Source organism: Nicotiana tabacum, chromosome 1 (assembly GCF_000715075.1).
Source record: "Nicotiana tabacum cultivar K326 chromosome 1, ASM71507v2, whole genome shotgun sequence".
Classification (NCBI taxonomy): Eukaryota; Viridiplantae; Streptophyta; class Magnoliopsida; order Solanales; family Solanaceae; genus Nicotiana; species Nicotiana tabacum.
In genome coordinates, this window is record NC_134080.1 from 17,409,138 (window position 1) to 17,432,840 (window position 23,703).

At 33.9% G+C, this 23,703-nt stretch overlaps 1 protein-coding gene across 1 annotated transcript; it reads left to right on the top strand.

Annotated features, from left to right (window-relative positions):
- Positions 1-11,195: 11,195 nt before the first annotated feature.
- Positions 11,196-17,104, top strand: LOC107780626 (ATP-dependent Clp protease ATP-binding subunit CLPT2, chloroplastic). The gene is made up of 5 exons (XM_016601186.2): positions 11,196-11,468; positions 12,182-12,220; positions 12,376-12,485; positions 15,874-16,053; positions 16,784-17,104. Exons 1-5 carry the CDS (start codon positions 11,248-11,250, stop codon positions 16,939-16,941), a joined length of 708 nt encoding a protein of 235 aa, XP_016456672.1. The 5' UTR covers positions 11,196-11,247; the 3' UTR covers positions 16,942-17,104.
- Positions 17,105-23,703: the final 6,599 nt, after the last annotated feature.

The window sequence follows — 23,703 nt, forward strand, 5'->3', positions numbered from 1 at the left end:
TGACCAAAGATGGCCGTTTAGGCAACGTCAGCCTTCCGGCGTCCTGTTTAGGAACATTCGGCTATTTTTGCAAAAAACGGCATCATCCGACTTGTTTATAACGAAAATTAAAATAGACTTTTTGGCTATTTTTTACAAAAAAAGAGGTTGGACCCGATGAGGGTTGCCTACGTATCTCACCTCCAGTGAGAATCAAACCAGCGTAGTTCGGGTAAATAAACTAACTGATTTTGAAAACAAACATATTTTCCCCTTCTTTTTTTTAGCGAAAGAAACTATTTTTCCTTTTCGTTTTTTTTTTTTTTGAAAACAAAGCAAACTAAAATAAAGGACTTTTTCCTACACACTTTCTGCTTTTTTTTTGGGTAAACAAACAATTTTAAAAGTAAAATATATTTTATTTTATTTTATTTTAAAAAAAAAATCGGCAGAGTTCCAACAGTACTTGGACACTGGGTTTTTCTAAAATAATCAATTAACTCCCTAACTGTTATTTCTCTCTTTTTCTTTTTCTTTTTCAATTTTCCAACGTTCCCGAGATTCAAAAATCGGTTAACCTGCGGGTTCGGAATAAATGCACAGCACAAATAGGATGTAGCAGGATGGCCTTTTTATTTCAGGTTGCTAGTCCTAGACGGACCCAACCCCTGTGTTGAGTCCCCTAAGTCAAATGCAACATGATGCAAATAATCGTTCCTACTAGGGATCCGTCATGAAGTCATGTTATTCTATGTTCAAAAACTGAGTCGGTGTTCTAGACTGTGTACCCGAGCGGACAACTCAAGTCGAGGAGGGGGCAACTTACCGGGAACCAAAAGACCATCCGGCTTCGTAACTTATCCGAGCCTCTTTTTTTATTTCAGGGTATGACACTAACAGAATAGGGAGTCTCAACCAGTAAGCACATCCCCGGAGGTGAAGAGAGAAGGGTTCGGCACAGTTTATATATACAGTCAAATAATATCAAAGCGGTAAAAGCAACATTTAGCACATTAGGCTCAAACATGTAAAAATTAGATAAAGCCAAATATAACAATTTATCTAAGCTCGAATTTCTAACCCTGAACCAGTGGTTCTGGGTTGTCGTCCCCAGTAGAGTCGCCAGCGCTGTCACACCTCCTGTTTCCGCCCCGCGAGGGGTGAAGGAGTTTTTTCCAATTAAAGGACAATCGAAACGGGACTTGTTTATTTATTTCAGAGTCGCCACTGGGGAGATTTATGGTGTCTCAAGTCACCGGTTGAATCCCGAATCGAGGAAAGAATGACTCTGTTTAACAGTCCGCGAATCAGAAATTCGGATAAGGAATTCTGTTAACCCGAGAGAAGGTGTTAGGCATTCCCGGATTCCGTGGTTCTAGCACGGTCGCTCAACTATTATATTTGGCTTATTTATCTGATTTTTTTAAACAATTAAGAACTTATATGCAAATTTAACTTTGACCCGCTTTTATCATTATTATTATTATTATTATTATTATTATTTTATACAAGAATTGCAACATCGTGAAAACGCATCTCGAATCACGTCACAACCAGTGTACACGTGATTTGTTGACGTATTTTGACTCCGCCAAGATTGGGATTTGGGTTACATAAATGCACACCCATGTTTAAGAAAATACCCTTATTAAATACGTGCCTAAAGACTACGCGTTGTTATACTTTTTGGTAGGACCGTGAAATTTACTAAACGATCCATCCCAAAATCTAAGTATTTTTTAAAAAATAAAAAAATAAAAAAATAAGATTGGAGGACCCGACAATTTTTTTTTTGTTTTGTTTATATTATTATTTTTTTTAGCGAAATCCTCTCTTATTTTATGAATATCCTAGAATGACTACATTTTTTTTAATTATTTTTTTTTATTTTTTTGTCTATAAATATAAAATCAATCTTTACATACTTAAAAATAACATATTAAATACTAGTTTAAAACAAATATTAGTGGAAAGAAATATTACTAAAATTGTAATTATAAATACAATATGGAATTGTCAAATAATTTTTTTAAAAGAAACTAATTATCCCATAACCGGATTAAAATCATATTGTTAGATGACTTGAGCTATTGAAATTAATTATTTACATCTACTGAAAATTAGAAACAATCTTGATTACTAATGCGTATTTCTAAAATTTAATTAATTTAAACTTAACTAACCTTGTTTTAATTCAAATCATGTCCTAATACTTGATTCGCAAAATTAATTTAAATTCATGTTTTAACTAAATTTAGCTACATGATTTCGATTAACTTAATGTTGGCGATACTAAAACCCTTATAAATAGTGAACTTAGTCAATTTTGCCAAAACTGATTTAATAAAGTTATTTTTTCGTTATTTTCTTCTTATTCTAATTATTGGACAGTTTAATCAGTAATGAACATGCTTACATATATACTACCTAATAATCAGGTTAAAGCAAAGCGTTATTTAATACATCGCTACAATATGCCTAATTATGCAAAACGACAGCGATTTACAAAATAATAATACATGAAATAACCTAAATACAATTAATAAAAAAAAAATCTAAATTAAAAATTTAAAATTCCATTCTTCATTTCAGCTTACAAAATGCCAAAATTACAGTTGTGTACCTGGTATTGTCAATATAAGAAGAAGAAAGTCAGCCACGTAGTACGTAACACAGCAACAACAATAATAACCAACAATCCAGTCAACAGAAATCCCAGTGACAGATTTGAAAATCAAAATAAAATCCAGAAACGCCGACAACAAACAACGAACAGAAGCCAAGGGAATCTTTTCAGATTTGAAAGACTAATTAATGTTTAACCCTTAATTTCTAAACCCGTATATAAGAATATTTATCAGGTGTATACTACTCTTTCTTTTAATTTCCAACTCCTTTTTTATTTGTATTTTTTTTTCTTTCTTTCTTTTTGAAAGTTTTAATATTTTTCGGAATTTTTCTTTCTCTCTCTTCAATCTTCAGCCCCTTTTTTTCTCTCTCTTTCTCTTTTTTTTTCTCTCTCCTTTTTTTTTCCTCCAAAATCTGATCAAGTCTCCTCTCTTTATTAACATCCTTGAGCATTTTTTAAACATAAAACTCACTATCTTCCCACTCATCCCCCTTTTAATCCCACTACCTAATGTTTTGTCCCCCACTTTATTAAATAAATACTCCATTATATATTGTCCCCCATGCTTATATTAAACAATTGCGTTATTCTCCACCATTATATCTTGTCCCCCCATTATTGATTATTTTAATATTATCTTAATTTTAATGGACAAAACACTCAAAATAAATAAATGTTCAGAATTTTAATTCCAAAAATACCCCCTCTGACCTTACTGAAATTACCATTCTACCCCTGAACGTACTGCAAATTACCAAACTACCCTCATCAGCTATAACCAATTCACTTAATTAATTTTAACCAAAATACAGCAAATATGATCAATTTCTAAACAATTTTCAACAACAAATTCAAACCAAATGATGAACAACAAAGAAACAACTAAAATTATTTTGATTGAACAATATATTTAACAACAAACAAACCTACTTTCAGATTCAACAACAACAAACAAGTATATTCAGATTTCTAAATTCAATAATCATTTGAACTTAAAATTAAATCTAACAACATTACAACCAACAATTTCTATATTAAACTAAACAAGATCATGAAACAAACTGAAGAAATAATCATAAATGATAAACAACAAACAAGAAAATCAAACTTATACTAATTTCGGATTCAAGAACAATCAAACAAAGTATGAACATAAATGAAAAGTTTCAACAACAATAACAAGCAAGTTTTATTCAAATTCGAATTAAGCTTAAACAAAACAAATAAACATATTCAAATCACTAAACTTCAAATAATTAAATGATCTTTTTAAATTAAATCCAACAAAATTATAGCAAAGCTACATTGAATCAGAAAAAAAAAATTAAAACCAAAACATAACTTCACATTAAATTATTGAATTAAAACGAACTTCAAACAAAATGAACATAAATTAAATCTATATTAAACAACAAACAACGGATTCAAACGATTTAAACTAACACTCTTCTATATTGAAATTAAATCCTTTTAAATTAATAAAACAAACTGAAAAAATTTAACTGAATCTTCAACTTAAATCTAACAACATTATAATTAAACTAACAATTTCTATCTAAAAATAAATAAGAAAAATGAAACAAACTTATACTAATTTCAAATCTGAAAATATCAAACAAATTACGGACGAAATAAAACTTAGAACAACTAACCGTAAATGACCAACGACGAACTCGAACGAACTTTAAACGAAACCAACAAAACTTTGACATAAACGGACTTGAAGACGACGAAGCGACAAGCTGCGATGGCAGCCATGGCGAAAGAAACGAAGATGAAGGGGCAGCAGCAGTACGAATCAATTAGCAGCAGCACAAAACAGTAGCAGCAACACGAAACAGTAGCAACAGCATGAATTCATGTTGTCGTCCGACATGGAAGTAGTAGTTCGTCGGAGCAGCAGCAGGTGGACGAAGCAGCAATAGCAACGCTACGCAACTGGTGGCAGCGACGATGCTCGTTTGGACGAAGCCATGGTCGAAGTCGGCATCCATGAAAGCTTGAGTTCGAGCTCATTCATGGCTGCTCGGAGACCAAGAAACATCGAAGGTGGTCGACGATGCGATGGACTGTGTGCGACTGGCTGGACGGAGCAGCAGCTGCGTGATGACAGTAGGGTCTTTTGGTCGTTTGGACGAAGAACGAAGAAGAAGCAGCAGTCATGAACGGTTACTGCGTGTGTGCGTTTTCCATTGTGTATGTGTTGACGTGTGTGTGAGTGTAACGGGGTGAGAGGGTATGTGAGTGTGACGGGGTGAGGGGGTGTGTGTGTGTGGAGATGGTGAAGAGGGTAGCCATTGATGGCTTGCTTGGAGCTTGAGGAAGAAAAAGGAAAGAGACGGGGGGCGGGCTTCAACAGTGAAAGAAAAGAATGTTAGGGTTTTTTTTTTGAAAGATAGGGAAATAGGGGTGTTGGGTTATGGACTGGGTCGACCCGGTTTGAAATGGACCGGGTCGTTTGGGAAGATTGGGTCTCATTGGGCCTATGACTTAAAATTGAAGAAAAGGCCCAACCCGATTTTCTTTGTATTTTTTTTCTCTTTTCTTTTACTTCCTAATTAATAAAACTAAAATTCTAAATTAAATTATAAACTAAATTATCTTATAAAAAAACTAATTAACTCTAAAAATAATTATCGCACATTTAAATAGCAATTAACGACAAAATCGCACAATTTAGACGTTTAAATGCTAAAAATGCAACGTATATTTATTTTTATGATTTTCTTATTTTTGTAAACAAACTTAAATAAATACTAAAACGGAAATGCGACATATTTTAATATTTTTATTAATTTAAATAAATAAAAATGCGCAGACAAATACAAATAATTATCCAAAATGTCACAAAAATTCTCAAAATTGCACGCAAAGAAAAATTATTTTATTTTGGATTTTTTGAGAGTGATTCTCATATAGGGCAAAAATCACGTGTTCACAAATGTTACCTGCTCTTTCATCCGGCTTATACTACACAAGTATTAGCAGGATTGAAACATATGTCGTAGTAAACGAGAAGTTTACTAATCAAGATAATTTTATTATTTGGCATGACTGGTTGGGTCATCCTGGTTCTAATATGATGCGTAAAATAATTGAGAATTCACATGGACATTCAATGAAGAACCAGAAGATTCTTCAATTTAAGGAATTCTTTTGTGCTGCATATTCTCAAGGCAAATTAATTATTAGACTATCAACTATTAAAGTTCGGATGAAATCTCCTGCATTTCTAGAACATATACAGGGTGATATATGTGGACTCATTCACCCTCCATGTGAACCATTCAGATATTATATGGTTTTGGTTGATGTGTCTACAAGATGGTCACATGTGTGCTTACTATCAACTCGCAATATGGCATTTGCGAGATTGTTGACTCAAATAATAAAGCTAAGAGCACAATTTCTAGATTATGCAATTAAGACAATTCATCTTGATAATGCTGGTGAGTTTACATCTCAAGACTTTAATGATTATTGTATATCAACTGAGATAATAATTGATCATCCGGTTGCTCATGTTCATACACAAAATGGTTTAGCTGAATCATTAATCAAACGCCTCAAATTAATTGCTAGACCAATGCTTATGAGAACAAAATTCCCATTTCAGTATGGGGTCATGCTATTTTGCATGCAGCAGCACTTGTGCGGATAAGGCCCACAAGTTATCATAAAGTCTCCCTATTATAATTGACTTTTGGTCAGGAGCCAAATAATTCTCATCTTAGAATCTTTGTTTGTGCGATATATGTTCCAATTGATCCATCACAACGTACAAAGATGGATCCTCAAAGAAGGTTGGAGATTTATATTGGATATGAATCTCCTTCTATAATAAAATATCTAGAGCCGATGACTGGAGATTTATTTACGACAAGATTTTTGTGTTGCCATTTTGATGAATCAGTATACCCAACATTAGGGGAAGAAAATAAGCATCTGAAAAAGGAGATAGATTGGAATGTATTATCACTGTCTTATTTAGATCCTCGAACAAATCAATGTGAACAAGAGGTTTAAAAGATTATTTATTTGTAAAATATTGCTAATGCTCCAATCCAAGTTGATATCCCGGTAGGACAATCAATTAAAGCAAGTGAGTCTAAGCCACGCTTGAAACGTGGTAGACTAATCGGTTCTAAAGATAAAAATCCTCGACGAAGAAAATGAGCAAATGATCAAAGTGATCATAACATGGAGGTAGTGGCTCAAGAAGAGCCCCAAGACGTAACAAATGATAAGACCTTAGGGAAGGTACAAGTACCTGAAAATAATGAGAATGAAAAGATATCAATAAGTTACGTCTCAACAGAAAAAAGATGAAACCGAAATAATATTATTATCGATAGCATTTTAACTTATAGTGTTGCTATTGAAATAATGCAACAAGATAAGGATCTTGAACCAAAATCTGTCGATGAATGTAGACAGATAAATGATGGCCAAAATGGAAAGACGTTATCTAGGTAGAGTTAACTTTACTTGAAAAACGTGAAGTCTTTGGACCCATAGTTCGTACACCTGAAGGTATAAAGCCAGTAGGGTATAAATGGGTATTTGTGCGAAAATAAAATGATAAAAATGAAGTCGTTAGATATAAAGCGTGACTTGTGGCACAAGGGTTTTCGCAAAGGCCTGACATTGATTATATGGAGACATATTCTCCTGTAGTAGATGCTATCACCTTCAGGTATCTCATAAATATGGCAGTGCATGAAAAACTTGATATGCGTCTAATAGATGTTGTCACATCCTATTTGTATGGATCATTAGACAAAGAAATTTTTATGAAAATACCCGAGGGATTTAAAGTGCCAGAAGCGTATAAATGTTTTCGTGAAACCTGTTCAATAAAGCTTCAGATTATACGGATTGAAACAATCAGGTCGTATGTGGTACAATTGCTAAAAGTGAATATCTGTTGAAAGAAGGGTATAAGAATGATCCAATTTGTCCTTGTATCTTTATGAAAAGGTCTGGATCTTAATTTGTTATAATTGATGTGTATGTTGATGATTTAAATATTATTGGAACTCATAGGGAGCTTCCAAAAGCAGTAGATTGTTTGAAGAAAGAATTTGAAATGAAAGATCTTGGAAAGACAAGATTTTGTCTTGGTCTACAAATTGAGTATATGAAAGATGGAATATTTGTCCATCAATCAACATATACTGAAAAGATTTTAAAGCGATTCTATATGGATAAAGCATATCCATTGCGTACCCAAATAGTTGTGAGATCACTTGATATAAAAAAAGATCCATTCCGACCTCATGAAAATGATGAAGAGTTTCTTGGTGCCGAAGTACCATATCTTAGTGCAATTGGGGAATTAATGTATCTTGCCAATAATTTCTGATCAGATATAGCTTTCTTAGTAAACTTATTGGCAAGATTTAGTTCTTCGCCAACACAAAGATATTGGAATGGTATTAAACATATATTCAGATACCTCTAAGGGACCATTGATATGAGTTTATTTTATTCAAATGGATCCAAGTCATCATTAATTGGTTATGCAGATGTGGGATATTTGTCTGATCCACATAAAGGTCGTTCTCAGACAGGCTATTTATTTACAAGTGGAGGTACAACCATATCATGACATTCAACGAAACAAACAATGGTTGCTACTTCTTCAAATCATGCAGAGATAATAACCATTCACGAAGCAAGTCGAGAATGCGTTTGGTTGAGATCGATAACTCAACACATTCAGAAAACATGTGGTCTCTCTTCAAAAGGCAATATTCCAACAATATTGTATGAAGACAATGTTGCATGCATAGCTCAACTGAAAGGAGGATACATCAAAGGAGATAGAACAAAACACATTTCGCCGAAATTCTTTTTCACTCATGATCTTCAAAAGAATGGTGAAATAGACGTTCAACAAGTTCGTTCAAGTAATAATTTGGCGGATCTGTTCACTAAGGCATTACCAACCTCAACATTTGAGAAGCTGATATACAAGATTGGAATGCGGTGTTTTCGAGACATTAAGTGATGTTTTTTTCGGGGGGAGTAACTACGCGCTGCACTCTTTTTTCCTTAACCAAGGTTTTATCCCATTGAGTTTTCCTGATAAGGTTTTTAACGAGGCAACAAGTAATGTGTATTACATATAACTATGTACTCTTTTGTAGTAAAATCTTAGAGCATATTTATTTTATATGGACATCCTAGGGGGAGTGTTGTGAATAGTTTAAGGAGTGGATGCCCATGCTGCTATGGACACCCATTTCCCATAATGTTTGATGTTGAATATTTCCATTCCTCTTACTATTTGTGAATAGAAAGTGTACTTTTTAGGATTATAAATAGCCTTTTATCTGATGGGTAAAGACACACAAAAGTGAAAGAAGAAAAGAGTTCTTCCCTTTTTCTATCTCTTCTTATTTATATTTTACTGAATTGCTTTTATTTTATAACAGGGACGAAATTGTTTTAATTCTTTATTGAGAGCACATACATAAATGTAATTCTTTTCTTGTACAATACAAAATGAATTTCACTAAATTACACTACTCTTAAACACTAGTTTTTTAGATTCAATCTTTTACCTCTTCTGCCTCTGATTTTCAGTAACTTCAATTCCTAAAATATTATTTAATGGTGGATGTGTGATGTTTGAATGAGTGGTTTGTTCATCTGTGGATCATGGCCTTGCTCGGTCGGGTCTTTCGACTCTGGGTGAAAATAGCATGGGCTAGCTAGTTTTCGGATTGGTAATCAATAGTCAGCGTTTGCAAAGTCATTGAATTATAGCCACTATTTTAGTTGAAACACGGTAAGTTCCAACATAACATACTGGATTATGGATCTCCTGCGTGTATGCTGGAATCTCATATGCAAAAAATTCGTTCCTGCGTATATGCTGGAATCCCATATGCAAAAAATTTGAACTCCAGCATATTATGCTGAAATTTTTCTGGATTTTAATGGTGTTTTTTTCCAGATTTTACCTTTACATGAAAAAGTAGCTAAGTTTCGATTACGTTTAAAATTATGACTATTTATCAGTTACCAGTTGTAAATCATGCTATTTTTTAGGGAAATTTTCATAAAACACTATCTTTTAGTGGTAATTAGCTATCTATAAATACCATTTGTTATATTACCGATTGTAGATACGTTTTCTGTTGTTATAAGATATGTTAGATGTATTTAAGCTATTGTAATCATGAATACAATATGTAAAATAGGCGTGAATCAGGGAAGTCCAGTTAATCAGTTGTTGTATTCGAGTGTATTCGATTGCATTCATAGCGTGAAATATGGGATTATAGCTGACAAATTATTGTATTCGACTGTATTTACGGCGTAAAACAGGGGATTGCACTGTTTTTAAACGGAAAGTGAATCAATTAATATAATAGACTCCTAATATAACTCAACAAACCCAATTGTAACACACAAATTTTGTATTTTCAGTTATAAAAAGATTCTCAACCCAAAAATACCCCAAAAACATAACAATCTTCAGAGAAATTATATAATACATCTGAATACATAAATTATATTAATTAAAAAAAATATATGAATACATCATGGCATATAGCGAGACAGTGAATACAATGAAATACATAAAATACAGCAGGATACATTGAAATACAATAAAAAGATAGTGAATATAATGAAATTCATAGAGTACAACGAGATACATTGAATTACAATGAAAAAAAGATAATGAAATACATGAAAATACATCGTGATATATTGAAAATACATTGAAATATATTAACAGAAAATCAAGTTGCTCAGCCCCAAAATCCGTCGTCTTTGTTCAAGAATAAACCCTAATTTTCCCGGCGAATCCGCCGTCGAGCAAAAACTCTGAATCTCACTGTTCCCACGCATCATGTACAGTAGTCGAGCAAAAATCATGGCAAGTCGTTAAAGCTTGAATCTTGTATTGAAAACCATACAAATTTTTGTTGGCTTCATCTCCTTTGGATTCCATTTGGGTTGCACAAAATTCATACACTGTTCCCACGTTATTCACACACTTCATCTCCTTTGGATTCCATCTAGCAAAAATTATATACTGTTCCCACGCATCATGTACATTAGCCGAGCAAAAATCATACAAATTCGGAGGCTTCATCTCCTTTGGATTCCATTTGGGTTGCACAAAATTGAGGGGAAAAGTCAGAGAAGTCTTCGTGGTATACCAGGAAAAATCAACGTTTGTGACTAATGGTAGGTGATGTGGGTGAGAGGAATTTTTAGATTGAGCATCATGTTTTCAGGGAATAGGGGAAGAGAATGACATGTATCAAAGTAGAGAGAGAAAGAAAATAGTGTGACTGAATAGCGTATTTAGTGGCTTAGGAATAGGAGGTAGCCAAAATTAGATATTTTACTATAAATATTAAAAGGTATCTATAGAATATAATTTTTTTAAATGATATTTATTTAAAATAAATAAGGTGTTAACCTTTACATTTTTTATTTTTGGCACAATAGTATAATGGGTCAGACTCGCTTAAGCCCATAAGAAACACGAAGCCCAAGAAACACGAGCCCAAGGTTATGCAACGCCGTCGTTTCTTATCATCTCATCATCCCAACCAGAACGGACCAACTATTCAACCCATTTTCTCAAATTGGAGCAGAATCTTGCCGCAAAAATGGCTGCTCTCTCCACAGTGGCAGCCACCTCAAAGGGCGTCAACCAGCTCAATTATGGAGTAGGACCCAATTCGTCGTTCTGGACAACAAACCCACAAATTTTGCATAGTCAATGGCTTGGTACTCCAATCAAATTCTCTCTTCAGTCCAAGACTTTCAAACCATTTCTTACAAAACATTGCCCCATTAAAGCCGCCATCTCCTTTAGTCTTCCTTATGGGTAAATTCTCACACCTACCCTTTACTTATTCTTGCGTTCATCTTTTTTTGGGGGGTGTTAGGACTTAGGACTATACTAACAGCTTGTTTAGTTAAAGTAATTATTTGTTAATGGATTAGTATGAGATTTGGAGAATTCTAATTACCTGCCCCTTCTGTCCCATTTTATGTGATCCACTTTGACGAGCATGGAGTTTAAGAAAGAAAGAAACAATTTTGAAACTTGTGGTCTAAAACAAGTAGTAATATATACTTGTGTAGCTATAAATAATCTGATTAAGGTTAAAATAAGAAGTTTAAAGTTAAGTTTTTTTTTCTAAATATAGAAATATATCATTCTTTTTGGAAAAAAGTGCAGTGGCGGTGCTAGAATTTTTATTAATAGGTATCAAAATATAAATAATTGAACACACGAAGAAATCAAGGGGATTCAACATATAGTACTATATAGATAAAAGAATAATTTTACCTAACTACAGAGTGTAATTTTCTGACAAACCTTGCTTACAGGTGGCTCCACCACTGAGAGGGAGTATTTTGAACTGAATGTGATAGGCTTGAATAGAGTGGATGGATATATAGGATTCATGTAGTTGACCCAACTCATTCAGGATTCAGGCATAGTTTATTGATTGATTGTATAATTTTTATGTTAATCAAATTTGAATCAGTAAGCTATAAAGATAACACCTTTGCTTTATTTTGTTATTGCAGAAAGTCGGAGGCTGCAGTATCTATAGAGAAAATTCCTAAGTAAGTATTTTCCGTTTTCTTTCTTGTTTGAATTCTTTGGCTGCCCCAGGAAAAGGAGATTTTTGGGCTATTGGGTGTTTGATTTGTATTATTGTTTATCTGTTGGTATTTGGATGTGTCTTGAGGTATCTTGAATTGGGTGAGTGAAATTTTAGATGGTCGTCAAAGGCGATAAAATCATTTGCCATGGGTGAATTGGAAGCAAGAAAACTTAAATATCCCACTACTGGAACAGAAGCTCTTCTCATGGGAATTTTGATTGAAGGTTTGTTAATTTATCCCTTCCCTAAGAAAATATTTATTTGTTTTGGTAGAGATGCTCTATTCGATCCTGCAAACGGAATGGAAGCTCTTTACTTTTTGTTACTCGTGATGCTAATTAATAAAAGTAACACTTGAATAAACAATAGACAGAAGTCAGAAGTTAATTCCATGTTGTGCTCATTCTTTAATTTAAGAATGTGACATATCTTATAACAATGGATTATGTGCTAGAGATTTTAGTAAGAGGAGGTATTTCAGGTTTTGCATATTTAGAACACTTTCTTAGTCTAGGGAACTCAAGTGTAGTTGGGTCCATCTAATCCTTTTATATATTCATTGAGTGACTGATATTTGAATGAGATTACTCTTCTGAAATCTGACAACTTACAGAACTTACTCAACATTATGTAGTTACCAAAGCCATTTTACATTTTAGTACATTTAATGGACATGATATTTGCTATACAACATTGCGGTGTATACGAAGTTTTAATATGGGAAAATAATTCAGTTGGATTGGGAGTTTATTGAGGTGAAATATAAGTGCTTTGGCTTCTAGAGGAACCAAAAAGAAATTGGTCGGCACATGATTGCAAGTTGATTGGAGAGGTAATTCGCTAGATTTTAGCTTATGTCGTCGAATAATGTGGCTTGTCGAAGTCGAGATATAACACTTATAAGCTGATGGGAAATGTCACTTCGTGGATTTTAGCTTATGTGAGGAGGTTGGTGTCGATATCCGATAACCAGTTTGAGTTCATGCCTGGTCGTTCTACTACGAAAACTATCCATCTTATTAGGAGGTTGGTTGAACTGTACAGGGATAGGAAGAAAGATTTGCACATGGTGTTTATTGGTCTAGAAAAAGCATATGACAAGGTCCCTAGGGAAGTTCTTTGGAGATGCCTGGAGGTGAAAGGTGTTCTGGTAGCTTATATTAGGGTGATTAAGGACACGTATGATGGAGCTAAGACTCGGGTTAGGACAGTAGGGGGCGACTCGGGCACTCGGAGCATTTTCCGGTTGTTATGGGGGTTACACCAAGGATCTCCGCTCAGGCCGTTCTTATTTGCTGTGGCGATGGACGCACTGACACACCATATTCAAGGGGAGGTGCCATGGTGATCGCTGATGATATAGTTCTAATTGATGAGACGTGAGGCGATGTTAACGAGAGGTTGGAAGTTTGAAGACAAACCCTTGAGTAGGGGTGTCAATGGATATTCGAAAACCGACTAAACCGGCCAAATCGTACCGCACCGAATTGATTTTTAGGTTTCTTTTTAAGAAACCGTAGGTTTTTATATAAATATATAACCGCACCGATAATTAGGGTAGGTTTTTTATTTTATAAAAATAAACCGAAAAAATACCGAACCGTACCGAATAAATTTTACATGTAGAAAATATATTTATTTATTGAGTTTAAAAATAATAATGCATTAAATTTTCTTTGAGCCTTGGAATTATGAAAACTATTACAAGCCAACAAGTAATTAAACTCAAAATACTAATTCCTAAAATCTATTATGCTACTTCTACTTAAACTAAGTTATTTCAAGTATCTTTATTAGCAAGACACAAAGTATTCTAGTGATTATGAGTAGCAAACTACAATGTATTAAATATGTTTCCTTTCATATAATTTAGATTTATCTTTTTGAATATTTAATCTTCTATAGACTTTATTCTTGAGTCCCAGCTTGGTATATCTTTCAACTCGTGTGATTAATATTTTCTTTGCCTTTGTTTGATTTCTTTTACGCTGTTGTAGAATAGTTGATGGATCTATACTCTAGCCATCTTTTTTTTAATTCATCACCCTTTAAACAGTTAAAATGTCTAGAGAGTTTTGCTAAGTCCTATAAAAGAACGTATGTTATTGCAATTCTACTTCTACTGGTGAATTTTACATGATATTAAAAAAAACCGAAAATTAACCGAACCGTACCGATACCGAAGAGAAACCGACATGATTGGGACGGTTTCGAAAGTCTAATTTTGGTTATACATAATAGAATAACCGAAAAATTGGTATAATACAAATTTTATAAAATAACTGGCCGAACCGAACCATTGACACCCCTACCCTTGAGTCTAAAGGTTTCAAGTTGAGCAGGACTAAGACAGAGTACGTGGAGTGCAAGTTCAGCGGCGTGTCAGGAGAAGCAGGCATAGACGTGAGGCTTGCCTCTCAAGCCACCCCCAAGAAGGGAGCTTCAAGTACCTGGGGTCGGTTATCCAGAGAGATGAGGAGATTGACGAGGATGTCACGCACCATATAGGAGTGGGGTGGATGAAATAGAGGCTAGCGTCTGGCGTCTTGTGTGACAGGAAGGTGCCTACGAAATTTAAAGGTAAATTCTATAGAGCGGTGGTTAGATCGGCCATGTTGTATGGTGCTGAGTGTTGGCCAGCCAACAATTCCCATATCCAGAAAATGAATGTTGCAGAAATGAGGATGTTAAGATGGATAAGATTAGTAATGAAGATATCTGGGTGAAGGTGGGCGTGGCTCCCATGGAAGACAAGATGCGGGTAGCTAGGCTTAGATGGTTCGGGCACGTGCGGAGGAGAAGCCTGGATGCCCCGGTAAGGAGGTATGAACGGCTGGCCTTGACGGGTATGAGAAAAGGTATAGGGCGGCCTAAGAAATAATGGGGAGAGGTGACATGGTACGGCTTCAGATTTTCGAGGATATGACCCTTGATAGGAAGTTTTGGAAGTCGAACATCAGGGTTGTAGGTTAGGAGGTAGGAGGCTAGTCTGATAGTGTTTTGTCTTAGGCTGCTAGTGGCTCCAGTTGTGTCCATATTACTTTATTAGGGTTGCAGGTTAGGTTGTAGGAGGCTAGTCTGATAGTGTTTTGTCTTAGAATGCTAGTGGTTCTTGTTGTGTCCATATTACTCCATTGTGTCTGTAGTACTGTGCCATTGTTATTGCTTTTCTTTCTATTTTCTGGTGATTACATTGCTGGTGTTATCTTTCTGGTTTCCTTTGTTGTTACTTCTCCACTGTCTCTTTCCATCTTCTTGAACCGAGGGTCAATCGGAAACAGCCTCTCTACTGCTCTGGAGTAGGGGTAAGGTCTGCGTACACGCTACCCTTCCCAGACACCACTTGTGGGATTTCACTGGGTTGTTGTTGTATTAAGCACACTGCGCACCTCGAACATAATTCAGACACATACAGAAGCAATTTTTAGAGATTATGACTGTATATAGTTATAGTAGTTTCAGAGATAAAATAAGAAGATATTTAATTGATAGAAGGGGTCTTTCAGTAATTTGCTTACACTTCGACTTTGATTTAAGCTGCTTCCGTGAATGTTCATTCTGCTCCTTGAAGTAAATCATGTTAGAATAGTTATTTTCTTCCGGCATTTGCAGGGACAAATTTTGCTTCAAAATATTTGAGGGCGAACAGCATTACTCTCTTTAAAGTACGTGAAGAAACTGTCAAAATACTTGGAAAAGCTGACATGTGGTTTTTTAGTCCTGAGCATCCTCCTTTGACTGAAGATGCACAAAAGGCTCTTGATTGGGCGGTCGATGAAAAACTCAAATCCAGTATGTGTATTCTCCCACTCAATTAGGCACATGTTTGTTGGATTGCTGCATCTCTCTGCCTTCATAAGTATGCCATTAATTCCTGTTTGAACATGTTAAGTATTTACATAAATCGTGGGAGAGCTTTAAGTCTACAAGCAAAGTTGAAGGAGTCTATCATGGTTTTAGCTGTTTATTTTACTCAGGTGAAATTAAAAACTGACTAGATGAGCATAGAAACAGAATGAAAAATAAGGTAGAACATAAAAATTATATATTCAAAAGTGCACAAAGTGCAGATTGAACTTGGAAATTCATAACCTCCATCAGAACATATTCTTTTCAAGTCCGTAGTTACAACACCCGAGTTGCGAAAAAAAAAGACTCATAATTTATGACATTTTCTGTTTTTATATACTTATCCCAAAAAAGAAAGAAAAAAAAGGTATATTCTATGTGGTTACCTTGGCAGTTTAATCAATCTATAGTGTTTATGGATCATATAACAGCTGAATCTGTCCAAAACTTGTTTCTCTTGTCGTAAAGCATTTCTTTAAAATTTACTCTCTTTTCTTCGTATTAAATGAAAATTTTAGAATGTAGTGGAATAGCCAGAGATAAATTATGCTACTAATATAGCCAAATGTAGCGATGTGCTAAAAAACATCGGATCAAGGATCACCAAGTTCGTTTGTTTGGGCAGAAGAAAGTGAAAATGTTCTTGGTTATTTGATTATTTATGAAAATGCAGGTGACAATGGGGAGATAACAACTACTCATTTGCTCCTTGGGGTGTGGTCACAAGTAGGATCACCAGGTTATAAGATATTGTCTGCTTTGGGCTTCAATGATGAAAAAGCTCAAGAGTTAAAGAAGGTAATTTCAGAACCTGGATTTGTGGATGATTAAGAGGATGATTTTTGTGTTGATGTATTCCTTTAACCTGAACTGAGTTTCCAATTTTGCAATCAGATTAGTCGTTTTGACGTGATTTTCCCCACTCTTATAGTTCTGGATTTCTTTCATTTTTGGAGGATGCATGCTTTTCACAGGGCTTTGCACTTGATCAAAACATCTATGCTGTTTTAATGGGGTTAATGATTTCTATTTTAGTGTCTAAACTCCAAGAAACTCACATCATTTCAAGACTTAGGATTTGAGGGATTTTTGCGGATGAAATCACGGAACATCCTTACGTTCTTTCCTTTTTCGACTACTACAAATGTGTCGGAGAAAAGCCCAAAAGAGTCGAGCTTTAGACTTAATTGATGGTCCATCAAGTATTAGAAACCATTGTCTTTTCTTTGGTTGTATCTCAGCCCATTATAGAACAAACACCTACGACTAAATGGAGTCTCGACCAGAAGGTGAGAGTCTATTATAATTCGAGGTAATAGCTGGTCAAATCGAGTTTTTTACCAATATTGTCCCTTATCTTTGAGGACCGTCTATTTTGGTCCCTCAAATATAACCCTGAGCATATTTAGTCCCTTAAGTGTGTTAAAGTGGAGCACCTTTAGTCTCATTGATACAATGTGTTCAAAACTAACGATGTTACCTAACTCTGATTCATGAAGCAAAACTGTTGCTATGAAGCAAAACGTTTCCTCTTTTATTGGATAACGCAAATTATCACTTTAATTCCTCCTTTTTAAAATAATTTCTTCGAAAATTTTGACCTTGAAAATATCCCCTTCTGTGCTAGTTTACAATGAGAAAATGACATTGTATAGCCGCTGTAAAAATAATAGCTGAAAAAATATATAAAATTAGTATTTTTTTTGTATATATAAATATACATTTAAAAATTTCAGTTGATTTTTCCAAAAAGAAAAGTTAAAATTGAAAAAAATAGAGCTGCTACGATCACTTCTAGGCATATTATTGAAGCAAACGAATAACCAGGTTGTATTATCACTTTTAGCTCGTGTCAGAAACTATTTACATCTGGTAGCCGAAAAAGTATATAAAATTTGTATATTTTTGTATATTAACATACAAAATGTATATATATACAAAAAAATATAAAATTTTGAAATGTTTTCGGCTATTATTTTTACAGCGGCTATACGGTGTCATTTTTCATTGAAAACTGGCATAAAAAGGGGCTATTTTCAAAGTCAAAATTTTAGAAGACATTATCTAAAAATGAAAAATTAAAGTGATAATTTGCATTATCCAATAAAAAGAGAGGAAATGTTTTGCTTCAGAGCAGAAGATTTGCTTCATGAATCAGAGTTGGGTAACACATTGCGTCAGTGAGACTGAAGGTGCTCCACTTTAGCATACTTAAGAGACTAAATATGCTCAGGATTATACTTGAGGGACCAAAATAGACGTACCCTAAAAAATAAGGGACAATATTGGCCAAAAACTCGGTCAAATCATTAAACTTAATCATTTTAATCAATATGACTACAAATGGACTATGGGCTTAAACTAATGAGAGATAGGACATCAAAATAAGAACATATCCACAAGCCAATATAGGTAAAAATAGCACGATATAGTCAGTTTTCGGACTGGTCACTCAAAAATAGCCAGCATTTACGAAATCAATGAAAAATAACCACTATTTTGCTGCAACAGAGACCGGTCCAGCATAATATACTAGAGTTCGATGCACTTGTGTATGAACTCCGGCATATTATGCTTGACCGATATAATTTGCTGACTCTAGTATAATATACTGGAGCATCGGTGCTCCAAACTCCAATATATTATACTGGACAATTATACTTGCTGGAACTCTAGTATATTATGCTGGAGTTCTAATGTACTTATGCTAGAACTCCAACATAATATGCTGGAGTTCCAACATACTTATCCTGGAACTCCAGTATAATATGCTGGAGTTCAAGCATACTTATGTTGGAACTCCAGTATAATATACTGGCGTATTTTTCGGGTTTTGAACAGTGTTTTTGCTCAGATTTATCTTTACATGAAAAGTGACTAAATTTCGATTACTTTTGAAACTGGACTATTTTTGAACGATCAGTTGTAAATCTGACTATTTTTTAATTTCTCCCCCAATATAGAGCGAAAATTCGTACCATTATCTTTTAGTTTCCCGATTCGGAAAGAGTCTCTTGGTATTGCTTGACCTCTTCTAGTGGATTTATTCCATGTGAATCTAGATTAGTTTGATCTTTAGGTTCTAATACCAAACGTCTTAAAAAAATAACAATATAAGAACTACGTACAATATAATATGAAGTCCCTCAACAATAAATGCCAATAATACGAAGTCCCTCAACATTAAGTGGGCGTTTAGACATAAGAATTGTAAAATTCCAAAAAAAAAGTGAAACAATTTCAAGTAAAAATAGTATTTGAAATTAGAGTTGTGTTTGGACATAAATATAATTTTGGGTTGTTATTTAAGTTTTGTGACTGATATGAGTGAAAATTTTGAAAAACAGCTTTTTGGAAATTGGAAATTGAAAAACAGTTTTTTGAAAGTTAATCTTTAAGTGAAAATTGAAAATTTTATGGTTAAACACTGATTTAAAAAAAAATGAAAACTTTTTGATAAAAAATGAAAAAATTCCTTTTGTCCAAACGAAATGCCAATATTATGAAGTCCCTCAACACTAAATGCCAAAATCTAAGCTGTTATAAGAGACTGGAATTAGGCAAGGTAAAATTTTACTCGTATTGGGTAGTTACATGAAATTCTACTAATTTACGATGATCAAGTGACAAATCAACATGAGAATATGTATTAATTAACCATGATTTAGTGATAACAATATTTGTGATGACATCCATGTAATTATTGGGCTAGTGTAAACACCCGGTGCGAATAAGTTTTACTGTTACGCAGCTGATCATACAAGCTAAGCAAGGGACAAAATGAAGTCACATGACATAGCCTTATGTGTGGAGAAGTCAAAGTGAGAATGAAAATTCAATGATGTGTCATTGGAATAAATGAGGCTGCCCAATTTCAGCTAAAAATTGCAGGCTAGCAAGGAATAAGTAACTAACAAATTCACTGTTTCTAACTCACTAGAAAGCTAAGAAGACAGTGAACTGCAAAATACCTAACAAGAAAATCTAAAAGGGATAACCAATTTTTGCTAGCATTTACTGTTCCAATTTATTGTTGCAGCAAGAAGATCCACTTCCCCCCATTATTATACCTGAATAGTAAGGCTCAAAATTGGTTATGTTTTCCACTTTGGGCTGCCCTCTTGTTGATCTAAAATGGGGTTTTGATATCTAGCCTTGTGACCAAAGAAAAGGAATATAATTGCAGGACCCCTTAAGTTTAATTTTTGAAATATTCTTCTGAAGAGATACAAAAAGACTAATTTTTCTTGTTAAACCAACACACAAAAAAAAGGAATCCCCATGCACAAAGCATTCTTGTTCATGCAGATTTCCGGCGAAGGTTCGCATCCCGAGGAGAGTAATGTAGGCGGCCTACCTTGATGCAAGTATCAGTGGCTGATTTTACGGGTCGAACTCGTAACCTATAGGTCACTCACACGGAGACAACTTATCTGTTATTCCAAGACTCCCCTTCTAAATTAATATTTTGTTCGGAAAGAAAAACCAATCATCATTTTTACAGGGATATTCGATAAAATTGGAATGATACGAGAAAGAAAAAAAGACCTCTTATACCAGTGATGAAGGTCATGCGTGTGTAATTTATCTTTATTTTTTTACTTTCATTTAGAATATATTTTAGAATTTTAACAGATAAAGGTTTAGAAGATCCAAACACTTTGTATTCAAAGAAAGTGTAACCAGTAAGGCACTGAAGCATCATTTCGGAAAATTCTCAATTGCGATGATGTAAAATATTTGAAAGCTACACACAATTGTAAATGAGCAAATATCAACCTATTTGGTGGGAAGTTTCACTTAGAAAAATGGTACCCCACTAAAGATTGAACTATATATCACATCTCCAAGATTTTTTGAAAATTATTTATTCTACAACTATATAAAATCAACATATCAATCTAACCATACCGATTTGCTCCTTTTTCCTGTATTTTTTTAGTCTTATTTTCTTCAAGAATGTGAGGGGCTCAACTTCTTGACAGGACATTGAAACTAACCTTATTTTCTTGAATTTGGGGACATCTAAATCTTAACATGTGCTACATACCATATCTATTTTTTTTAGCCCCATGGCGAAACCATTTTCTTGGTAGATCTTATAGTTCCATGGTGTAATCACGTGTTTCATTTCTAGAGACACAATTAATTTTTATTTTTTTCATTGTCAGTGTTTTATAAAAAAAAATTTAACGATTAGTGTAGTTTACGGTATAGTTGTTTCTGTATGACCTATAGGTTACATGTTGGGGTCGTAGAATTAGTTATTCATGCTTGCATAATCAGGGTAGGCTTCCTACATCACACCCCCTTTGAGTGCAACACTTCCTTAGACGCTGTAGAAATGCGAAATGTTTCGTGCATCGGACTGCCCTTTTATTTTATTAGTGCAATTCAATTGACTCTAATTAATAGGTTACTTATCATTTTTTCGGTTACGTAACTTAACCTATATCAATATGTAACTGAAAAATGATAAGTAATTTGTTGGTGTAACAGAAAAATGAAACAACAAATTATTATCATCAGTTAAATTACATTGATGGTGAAAAATAAATTTACATTGTAAATATAACTAAAACTCTTAATTCTGAAATATATAAATATATATATATAATGGTACAATTTCCTTAAAATGAAAGGCTTTGGCTTCTCCACGAATTACACATGCATTAGGACAATAGTGAATTAATTCAGCCATAAATTAACCAACCACAAAAAAGAAAATGGAGCTTAGCTACTACTCTATATTAATTCTTAGAGCTGCAAATTGAAATCCTATGCTTATAGTAATTATTGTGTGGCTTTCCTTCCCACGTGAATTAACTTGCTCAAGGAACTGATACAGGCCATCATTTATTATTCATAAATTTTCAGAACTGATGATAAAAGCCTCAACGTAATAAGAACGAGAGTCCTATGGTCAGCTACTATACTGAAGCAAGTTGGCTATATTTCTCTTTATTTGCATTATTTTGATAGGAAAAATCAAAAAAGAAAAAAAAACACTGAGAAATATACTTTTGGATCAACACTTAATTTGATGTGTAGTTCTGAAAGATACTACTTAGTAGTTTCATAATAAAATTAATTAGCTATTTGATTGCGTTAGAATTAAGGTTTCTTTGTTGAGTGTAAAGAATAAAATTGCTGAAAAAGAGAGTAACAACTTGTTATATCCGATTAAATTGCATTAATAATGTAAAAAAAAATTATATTGACGACGTATATAACTTAAAAGTGCCGTTAATTCTTAGTATAGTGGGAAGTTTTTGTAGCTATTTCCCATGGATTATTTTACGTATTGCAAATAGCTTAATTCACTAATCTTTAATTACTCCTTTCAAATGAAGAAAAGTGGAGAAATTATAGATACAACAATTGATTTAGTCATTTATAAATTGTTAAGTAAAGTTATATTAGAATCTTTGGAAGGTGACAACTCTCCTGAAACGAAAGGCATTGGTTTCACCACGAATTACACATGCATTATTTTATATGAGAATAGTCAATTAATTGAGCCATTAAAAAACCTACTTCCAAAAAGCTCCTGCCCTATAAAATTTTTCCATTAATTCCTAGAGTTGCAAATTGAAATGCGATGTTTACAGTAATTAACATGCTATATACCCACGTGATGCTATATACCCCCACCCACCCACCCACCCAACAGTTTTCTTGAAATTTAGTCACTGATCCCTTCTTTTCTCAAGCAACATTGTGTTAGGTCACATTGTAAACAACAGTTTTTCAATTTCACCAAAAACTTATTAATCAATAAGTTATCAGACAGTAAAATGGTTAGGTTGTTGATGTCTTTTCTTTTCCTTCAACAAACTTTTTCAATATTATAGCTAAGACAGCTGTTGTGATTATTGACTTAAACTTCCATCTGATGTCTCTCTTTTACTTGGTTTCTTTAGTTATACATGTATTTGAAAAATTGAGTTTACATATTAAAGTGGTATTAGGATGATGTGTCATGACATGTACACTGGTCAAAGAGTTATGATTGGCAAAGAGGTACGAGTTGCAACAGATACGAGCAGAGGTAAAGGAAGAGGCACGAGTTGCAACAGATACGAGCAGAGGTAAAGGAAGAGGCACGAGCGGTTATTCAAAAGACTCAGCGCCCGTACCTATTTAAGTCCAAGAATCAAGGGGAATGAATCTGATAGTTCATGGGAGTACAAATACAGTATTTAATAAGCCTTAAATACTAAAAACGTTAGAGAATCTGTATTAAATACAATAATTATGTGACGTAGCATTTAATGTCTTTAATTGTCTATAATGGCCTTATTATGACAAATGCAAAACGCATATCTCCAAAATAGCTATTAAAGGGAGAGAATGGATCAATTGTAACAACACGAAATACTATCTGGATATACTGGTTTACTTGTTTTCTCCTGATTATATCATTGCTAGTAAAATTACTTTCTTCTATACTTTCTTTGATTATCAGTAACCCGAGTTCTTCTAAATTATCGTTTTGACCGAAATCTCACTTTTTGGTTAAACAAATTGGTTCTGTTACCGAAAATCTGATAATCTATTCGTTCTCAGCCTAACTTTCTTATTACGTCAGTC